This window comes from Pogona vitticeps, chromosome 5, assembly GCF_051106095.1.
Source record: "Pogona vitticeps strain Pit_001003342236 chromosome 5, PviZW2.1, whole genome shotgun sequence".
In the NCBI taxonomy this organism is placed as follows: Eukaryota; Metazoa; Chordata; class Lepidosauria; order Squamata; family Agamidae; genus Pogona; species Pogona vitticeps.
Genome location: NC_135787.1, coordinates 196,560,980 through 196,570,000, shown reverse-complemented (window position 1 = coordinate 196,570,000; position 9,021 = coordinate 196,560,980). Strand labels below are relative to the sequence as shown.

Genomic DNA, 9,021 nt, shown 5'->3' with positions numbered 1-9,021 from the left:
GTACGCACGCACGGGCTCACTCTCCCTCCCTCCCGCCCGGCCCCCCTTCCTTTCTCTCCCAGGTGTGGTCCCACTACGAGGAGCCCCCCGTGGAGGACGTGGTGGCGGTGCCTGAGGAGGAAGAGCGGGTGGCCAACTACAAGCCCGTCTTCGTCACGGAGATCACAGATAGCCTCCACTTCTACGTCCAGGACGTGGAGACAGGTAACGTGGGGCTCTCGGAGGGCTTTGCCTCCCCCGGCCTCCCACGTTGGGAGCAGAAGGCAGCCTGGGCCCTCGTGGCTGCCCCCCACACACACACACACAGAGGAGGCACCAGGCTGCTCTCTTGCCAGGCCGAGAGGCCCCGGTGGGAGGGGGGAAGGACAGGCAGGGCTGTGTCGTCTCCGGTGTGGGTGGAGGGCAAACGCCACCGCCCGCCCGCCCGCCCGCCCGCCCGCCCGCCAGCCCACCTTGGCCCGCCTGAGACCGATCGGCCTTGGGAGCATGGTGATGCCCGTGGGGGCTGCTTGAAGGGGGTCCCCCGAAGCCGGGCCTTTGCTGCCCCACAGCAAAGTGTCAGGGAGGTGGCTCGGTGGCCCATAGCTAGGGGTTGGCCTTGAACCCCCCTCCTTGTTCCCCCCCTCCCCGTCCCCTGCAGGGGCCCAGCTGGAGAAGCTGATGGAGACCATGCGGGCCGAGATCGCTGCCCACCCGCCCGTGGAAGGGGCCTACACGCCGCGCCGGGGGGACTACTGCCTCGCCAAGTTTGTCGACGGGGAGTGGTGGGTAGCAGGCTGGGGGGGGTGTCGAGGCCCTGCAGAGGGGGCCGGGCGAAGGGGTCTCGAACCTTGTGCTCTCTGTCTTTGGCCTTCCCGCTCAGGCAGGCCGTTGGGGCCAAGTGGCGCTTCCTCCCTTGGAACATGGCCGCCCCCTTCAGCCCCGCAAACAGCCAGGCAGGTTGGCACCCCTTCCCTCTCCCCCACGTCCCGGGGAGGCCATTTGGGAGCAGGAAGAGGCCGTGGCTGTTGGGAAGCAGGAAAGGAGACCCTGAAAGGCTCTCGGCCTCCCAAGACAGGGTGGGCGGGCAGGGCGAAGCAGGAGCGGAGGGGCCCTTGTGAGGTCGGGGCGGGGGGCAGAGAAAGCCAGGTGGTCTCAGCCTGCTAATGGGGCAGAAGCCTTGGGGTGTGTGTGTGGGGGGGGGAGGCCAACCTGGAGCCATTTGCCCCCCCCCAGCTGTCTTGGACTACAGCCTCCTTTCCCCAGCCTGGCGGGGCTAACCTGACTGGGGATGCTGGCCCTTGGAGTCCAGCCGACCTGCAGAGGCGAATTCGTGGGCGGGTGGAGGAACGTGGGCAGAGAGGAGGACCGCAGAGCTTTTCCCCCATGGAAACACGGGCGGCGGGGGTGGGGGGTGGGGCCCACGGAGCTGCTGGGGAGGGAACCCCAGACATCAGGGGGGGGGACACTGGGTGCCTCAGGTGGAGGGTGGGTCTTTCCCTCCATGTCACACTCTGACACACACACACTTCCCCCCCCCGGTCCGTCCCCAGCTGCCTTTCCTCTTCTCACTGGTTGTCCCCCAGGGAGTCCAGTGGGGAGGGGGCGGGAGTGCCGGGGCACACCTCACTGGGTTCCTTCTCCCCCCCCCCCCACCGGACAGGTACCGCGCCCGTGTGGAGAAGGTCGAGTCTCCAGCCAAAGTGCACGTCTTCTACATTGACTACGGCAACGTGAGTGTGGCCTTGCGGGGGGCCCTCCCTCGTGCTGGGGGCTCAGGGTGGGCGGGGGGGTGACTACTGTCTGGGAGGTGGGCAGGCTCCATTTGTGCGGAGAACTCTTGCACGAGCAGCGCTCCACTGCAGGACCGTCCTGCACCCGGCAGGCAGGAGGAGAGCCGCCGGCCCCTTTCCCTTGGCCCTGTGGCTGCTTCGTGCGCCGCCCAGAACCCCGAGCAGGAGGGCCGAGGAGCCCTGGGCCTGCCTTGCCCCTTGGGCAACCGGGGGTGGGGGTCCCGCTCACTCACGTCCACCTGCAAGGGGCCGCCCGCCCTTGGGAAGAAGCGGAGGGACCTCCATCCAAAGCAGACCTTAGTGGGTGGAAGAGGCCCTGCTGGCTGGCTGGCTGGCTGGCCCGGGGGGGGGGGGGGGAAGGCAGGTAGCTCAGGTGTGGGTCACGCCCGGTGCTAGTAACTGCCTCTAGATTTGGTCTGGAAGGGCTGCCCAGCCCACTCTCCCTCCCCCAGCCCTGGCAGTGTGGGTCTAATGCAGGTAGCCGGCTCAAGGTTGACTCAGCCTTCTATCCTTCCGAGGTCGGTAAAATGAATACCCAGCTTGCTGGGCGGGGGGGGGGGGGAGCAATGTGTAGCCTGTATAATTAAAATTATAAACCGCCCGGAGAGTGCTTGTAGCGCTATGGGGCGGTATATAAGTCCAATAAATAAATAAATAAATAAATAATGGTGGGAGAGGGTCAGTGGAGAGGAGCCCCAAGCCGAGTGGCACCTCGACCGGATTCTGAACGCCCCTCCACCGCCAGGGGCCTTTGCAGGGGCCTTCTGCCGGCTTCCCTGAATCTGCATCCTTCGGCCCCTTTCCCCGGGATTTGCAAGGGGTCCAGGGCCATCCAACCCCCCCCCCCTTTGCCTCCCCTTCTCAGGGCACGCCCCTCTTCCCTCTCTGCAGAAAGAGACCCTGCCTTCCACCCGCCTGGCCACCCTGCCCCAGGCCTTCAGCACACGGATCATGCCCGCTCAAGCCACTGAGTACAAGTTTGCCTTCATCCAGGTGCCCCACGATGTAAGTCCTTCGGAGGGGGGGGCGCTTCCTCATGGCTGGAAGAAGATAGGCCCCTTGGGGCTCAGCGGTGTGGGGTGTGGGAAGGGGTGTTCTTTGGGGGCGGGGGGAAGAGGGACACCCATGGGCTCCGTGGTGGAGGCTGGCCTCGTGCTCTGAATGGTGTGGGTCCGGTGGAGGCTGGCAGAGGGACGGGTCTCTGCCCCTCCACCCACCGAGAGGGTAGGGGGGGGATTTCTTGCAGCCGATGGAGGGGCCGAGTTGGGAGCTTGGGAGGGGGGGGGCAACCATTCACAGCCCTTGAGAAAGGCTCTCGGGAGTCCCACGGAAGGAGGCCTGGCTGCTCCAGCCAGCCCCAGTTGTTGAGGAAATGGGGCGGGCTGCCTTGAGGAGGGTCTGGGGCCCAGATCCTGACCCAGCTCAGCCCTTGGGGCCTCAGGAGGGAGCCTGCGGGACCCACGGGCCAGGGCCCAGCAGCCCCACGCAGTGACGGCTTCCTCCCCCCCCCCCAGGAGGAGGCCCGGGCGGATGCTGTGGACAGCGTGGTGCGCGACATCCAGAACAGCCAGTGCCTGCTGAACGTGGAGCACGCCGGGCCCAGCTGCCCCCACGTCACCCTCCAGTTTGCCGACTCCAAGGGAGACGTGGGCCTCGGGCTGGTGAAGGAGGGGCTGGTCATGGTGGAGCCCCGCAAGGAGAAGCAGTTCCAGAAAGTGGTGAGCCCGCCCCTCGGAGTGAGCGGGGAGGGTGGGACGGGGACCGGGGGGGGCTGTCTTCTGGGGGGGGCATGAAGGAAGGAAGGAAGGCCCTGTGAGCCAAGGAGAGGAAGGAGGAAGGAGGAGGAGGAGGCTCACCCTCTCAGGCTGTCTGCTCTCCCCCTTCCCCCCCCCCCCCGGTGTCTTTCTTCCAGGTCACGGACTACCTGAATGCCCAGGAGGCAGCCAAGAGTGCCCGGGTGAGTTGGCGAGTGGGCCTCCCCTCCCCCCATGCCTCTTACCCCACAGGCAAGGGGGGGCAGGAAGCTCAGCTGCCCCGCAGGATTCTTCTGAGCAGGGGTGCCAAGCAGCCCTGGGGACCGAAGGGCTGAGGGGAGGGAAGAGGGCTGGATCCGGGCCCCGGGAGCTCCTTGGAGGAGCCCAGCCCCCCACCCCCACCCCATAGCTGCCTGCTCATATTCTTCACTGTCTTTTCTCCTCCCCGGCAGCTGAACTTGTGGCGTTACGGAGACTTCCGCGCAGATGATGCCGACGAGTTTGGCTACAGCCGCTGAGGGACCCTCCGGCCGACCCGTCTCGGGGTCCCCACCGAGCTTCTCCCCCTCCCTCCCGTCCCCTCCTCATTCTGAGCAACCACCACCTCCGTCCTGCAGCCGAAGCCTCAGGCGCCAGGCGTGGATGGGGGAGGGTGCGCGTGTATGTGGGGAATGAGGGGCTCCTTGTGACTTTGGGGGACCTGCAGCCTCAGCAGTCTTGGTACGGAGGGGAGGGGAAACCATGGGTCTCTTCCCTCTGCCCTCCCCCCCAAGGCAGGCAGGAGGAAGGGGGGGTCTGTGTGAAGCTTTGTAAACAAATAAAATGAGTGACCGGCCAGGCTGCCTCTTTTTGGGTGGGCGGGTGGGCAAAGGGAGGGGCATGGGGGGTCTCCTCCTCCCCCCCAAGCCCTGTGCTGAGTCGCTCTTGTCCGTTGTGTCTTTTGACCTCTATCCTCCTCAGCCCCCACAGAAAGGGCCCCCCACTACCCAACAGGGAGAGTCAGGCCAGCTGGGGCAAAGGGTGCCCCCATGCTTAGGGAGAAAGGCGGGGCTGATGGCTCCCACGTGCTCCCAGGGACGGCTTGCAAGAGGGCATCCCGCGCCCAAGGCTGGAAGGGAGCTCACCTCCACCCACTGACCCCTCCAGGCCTGAGAGCCGAGGGGGGTGGGCAGTCCTCTCCAGGTGGACTCACTGCCTTCCGTGCAGCCCTCGTGGCCTCTTCTTGTTGTGCTTAAGTGCAGATTTGCAAAGGATGATGGGGTGAGGAGTTGTGCTCCCTTCCCTTGGTTTAGCAGGAGGGCAGCCTTCCCAAGCCCCCCTCTTCTCTCTCCCCACGGGCTGGCTCTTGCGTGGTTTAAGACGGTGGCCTCTGGATTCCCCAGGAAAACACAGCCTCCTCCTGCACAACGGAGGCTGCCAGGGGGGTCAGGAAAAAAAAAGAGAGAGGAAAAGAACTGAACATGCAGAGAAATGAGGTGCATCAAGATAAGCTAGTCCATCACTTCTGTTTCTTAACTGAGCGACGGGGGGGGGGGCAGGGATTGTCTTCGGGTGGCTTTCCAACGGCCAACGCCACGTGTGGCTGCTCACTACCAGCCATGCGGAAAATCAAACAGAGATAGAAGAAGGTGGCTGGAGGCAGGCCGTGGGGAGGGGAGGGGAAGCGGGGGGGGGCACCGAGAGAGATCTGGCCAAGAGCCATGTGGGTTATTGCCACTCGGCTGCCTCCCCGATCATTCAGTGGTGGGTCGGTTCGGAGGCCGTTGCCCAGCCGAGCCCTCTTTCCCTTGGCACGCAGGAGGGTATCGGCGGAGGGGGTGAGGAAGAAGGGGGTCTGGAAGGAAGAAGAACCAGGGTGGGGTGTGCAAGCCGAGGGGGGGGGGGCGGCGGCCGGGGCGAGATCCAGTCCCGGTCCTGAATTTTGTCACCTTGAAATGGAAAACTGAGGAGGGAAGGGTGCAGAAGTGGGGAGGGGCGTTCTCAACAAGGAAGCAGAGAGACTTTGTATCTCATGGCTGTCCCGCTGTCCCTCCAGAGGACCTCTCCCCCACACCCACACCCACCCACCTACAATATTCACACCCTTGACTCAGCCTAGTAGCCATGGGAAGGGACCCCTGACCTCTGCTCTCGGCTAGCCTTTGTGGGCCCACCGACATTTCTTGAATCATAGGCTACTCCCTTGCTGTAGATTTCCTGATGCGGTGAAGGGCAGGCGGGCTCTGTACCCCCCGGGGGGGGGTCTCTTCCAGCTGAGCCACTGGTTCTGGGCTCCTGGGAGCGCTGAGCAGAGAGAGCCCTTGGCCAGGATGGGCGGCCGACCCTTCCCCCTGGTCTCTGTTTTCCAGCAGAGAGAGACGTGGATCTCAGGAAAATCTGGTCGGTGGCTCCTGGGCTCCCCACCGAGGGACCACTCCTGGCCCTGGACACCAGAGGTCAGGCCCCACAAGTGCCCCCCCCGGCAGTTGCAAACTGGCTAGCGAAGGTCTGGGTCAGGTGGAGCTCTTCCAGATTCCTTTCCCAGCCGCCCTCCCCTCCGCCTGCAAAGCAAGGCCTCTGCTGCCGGCAAGGTCGAGCCTTTGCTGGAAGGGCCCCCTCCCTCAGTATCCAGAGCCACAGTTTTCATTCCAAGGTGCTCACCTGCGCTTTCCACAGGAAACGCTGGGGAAAACAATCCTGTTGGCAGGCAGAGCAGGAGGAAGCCCCTTCCAACCTGCTCAGAGCAGGACCAGCCTGCCCGTCGTTCGACCCTCCGTGGTAGCTCATCGCTGGGCCGGTGGTCCTGCCTTGCCCTCTGGCTCTCTTGAGCTGCCGCAATGCTCTGTCAGCCGGGGCCTTTCCTGGGCCACTCCCTCCGTGGCTCCCTCCCTAAGGCCTGCCCTGCAAGGGTGCCACGTTCCTCCCAAAGGCCCGCCTGTGCTGTGGATGTCCATGGGAGGTGTGTGTAGACCTGTTGACCTTCAGTGGCCTTGGAGGAGCCCTAGAGCTTTCCCAAAGGGGCACAGCTGATGGTGTGAATGGTCAGGAAGGGCCGTTGGGTCTCTCTGACAAAGGCACAGCCCCTTTGGCAAAGGGAGAGGGAGAGAGAGAGTTAGGCATCCTTCAGTCTCGAAAGACTATGGTAGCGTGCTCTGTATGGAGGACTTGGAACAGCGTCTAGTGTGGCTGAGGAGGCCAATTCGAGAGTGACAATCCCTTCCACACTGGAGACAAATCCAATCTGTCCCCTGTCCAGCTCCCTGGTTTTGCTGCTTTTGTGATTTCCTCTTTGCCTCGGCCTGCTGGGCAAGGGTCGTTTCAAATTGGGAGAGGCCACGATGCAGTGCCTGCCTCCAGGCTGAACGCTCAGATGTCAGGGTTTCCCATCTGTTGAGGTCTATTCCTAAGGCCTTCAGATCTCGCTTGCAGACGTCCTTGTATCGCAGCTGTGGTCTCCCTCTGGGGCGATTTCCCTGCACTAATTCTCCATACAGGAGGTCCTTTGGAATCCGACCATCAGCCATTCTCACGACGTGCCCAAGCCAACGTAGACGTCGCTGTTTCAGTAATGTATTCATGCTGAAAATTCCAGCTCGTTCTAGGACTACTCTGTTTGGGACTTTGTCCTGCCAGGTGATGCCAAAAATCCGTCGGAGGCAACGCATATGGAACGTGTTCAGCTTCCTCTCCTGCCGTGCACAAAGGGTCCAGGACTCGCTGCAGTACAGGAGTGTGCTTAGGACACAGGCTCTATAGACTTGGATCTTTGTATGTGTCGTCAGCTTCTTATTGAGCCATACTCTCTTTGTGAGTCTAGAGAACATGGTGGCTGCTTTGCCAATGCGTTTATCCAGCTCGACATCCAGAGAGAGGGTGTCAGAGATGGTTGAGCCAAGGTACACAAAGTCATGAACAACCTCCAATTCTTGTGTAGAGATGGTAATGGAAGGAGGTGAGTCCACGCCCTGGCCCATGACTTGTGTTTTCTTCAGGCTGATTGTTAGTCCAAAGTCTTGGCAGGCCTTGCTGAAACGATTCATGAGTTGTTGGAGGTCTTCAGCAGAGTGGGCAACGATGGCTGCATCATCTGCGAAGAGCAAGTCCCGCATGCATTTCAGTTGGACTTTGGTCTTCGCTCTCAATCTAGAGAGATTAAAGAGCTTTCCATCTGATCTAGTCCGGAGATAGACACCCTCGGTTGCAGTTCCAAAGGCATGCTTCAGCATGACAGCAAAAAAGATCCCAAAAAGTGTTGGTGCGAGGACACAGCCCTGTTTCACTCCGCTTCGGATGTCAAAGGGGTCTGATGTTGAGCCGTCAAAAACTACAGTGCCTTTCATTCCCTCATGGAAGGATCTGATGATGTTAAGGAGACGAGGTGGACATCCAATCTTGGGAAGTATTTTAAAAAGGCCATCCCTGCTAACCAGATCAAATGCTTTTGTAAGGTCTATGAAGGCCACTAAGAGTGGCTGTTGTTGTTCCCTGCATTTCTCCTGCAGCTGTCGGAGGGAGAATACCATGTCAGTGGTGGATCTATTAGCTCGAAATCCGCACTGTGATTCTGGATAGACTCTGTCTGCAAGCACCTGGAGCCTCTTCAGAACAACACGGGCAAGCAGCTTCCCTACAACGCTAAGAAGAGAGATGCCACGGTAGTTATTGCAGTCACCCCTGTCTCCTTTGTTCTTGTACAATGTGACAATGTTTGCATCCTTCATGTCCTGTGGTACTCCACCTTCCCTCCAGCAGAGACAAAAGATTTCGTACAGTTCGGTGGTGATGATCTCCTTACAGCATTTCAGCACTTCAGCAGGGATGTTATCCTTTCCAGGTGCCTTGCCGGAGGCGAGGGAGTCCAAGGCCGCTTTTATTTCTGCTAGGGTTGGTTCGCTGTCCAGCTCTTCCAAGACAGGTAGGCACTCAATGTTATTTAATGCTTCTTCGGTTACTACATTCTCTCTGGAATATAGCTCAGAGTAGTGCTGTACCCAGCGTTCCATCTGTTGTGCTCGGTCCTGGATGAGCACACCTGTAGCAGACTTCAAGGGAGCAGATTTCTTCTGTATTGGACCTAAGGCCTGCTTGATACCGTCATACATTCCTTTGATGTTACCTGTGTCCGCTGCTAACTGTATATGAGAGCAGAGCTGGAGCCAATAGTCGTTGGAGCATCTCCTGGCAGCCTGTTGGACTTGGCTGCGAGCAGCTCGAAGAGCTTGCAAGTTGTACTCGCTAGGACAGGCTTTGTATGCTGCTAGTGCTCTTCTCTTAACCTCGATGGTTGGCATTAACTCCTCTGAATGGGCTTCGAACCAGTCAGCCACCTTTTGGGTCTTCTTGCCAAAGGTGGACAAGGCGATGTTATAGACAGTGTTCTTGAAGTGTTCCCATTGTTCAGGTGCATTTGCATTAGCCGGACCTGGAAGGGCTTCCTCAAGTGCTTGGGCAAATTCTTTCACTTTTCTTTGATCGCGAGTCTTGCTGATGTCAATACGTGGTCTTCCTTCCTTTTT

At 60.7% G+C, this 9,021-nt stretch overlaps 1 protein-coding gene across 1 annotated transcript in view; it reads left to right on the top strand.

Moving 5' to 3' along the window:
* The window catches only part of SND1 (staphylococcal nuclease and tudor domain containing 1), a 143,567-nt gene extending 139,206 nt beyond the window's left edge, over window positions 1-4,361 (top strand). The window contains exons 18-24 of the mRNA XM_073002343.2: window positions 63-204; window positions 641-764; window positions 1,643-1,712; window positions 2,664-2,777; window positions 3,287-3,490; window positions 3,685-3,729; window positions 3,979-4,361. Of these exons, the coding sequence (XP_072858444.2) occupies window positions 63-204; window positions 641-764; window positions 1,643-1,712; window positions 2,664-2,777; window positions 3,287-3,490; window positions 3,685-3,729; window positions 3,979-4,044 (765 nt within the window). The 3' untranslated portion in view covers window positions 4,045-4,361. The remainder of the gene's footprint in view (window positions 1-62; window positions 205-640; window positions 765-1,642; window positions 1,713-2,663; window positions 2,778-3,286; window positions 3,491-3,684; window positions 3,730-3,978) is intronic.
* Window positions 4,362-9,021: the final 4,660 nt, after the last annotated feature.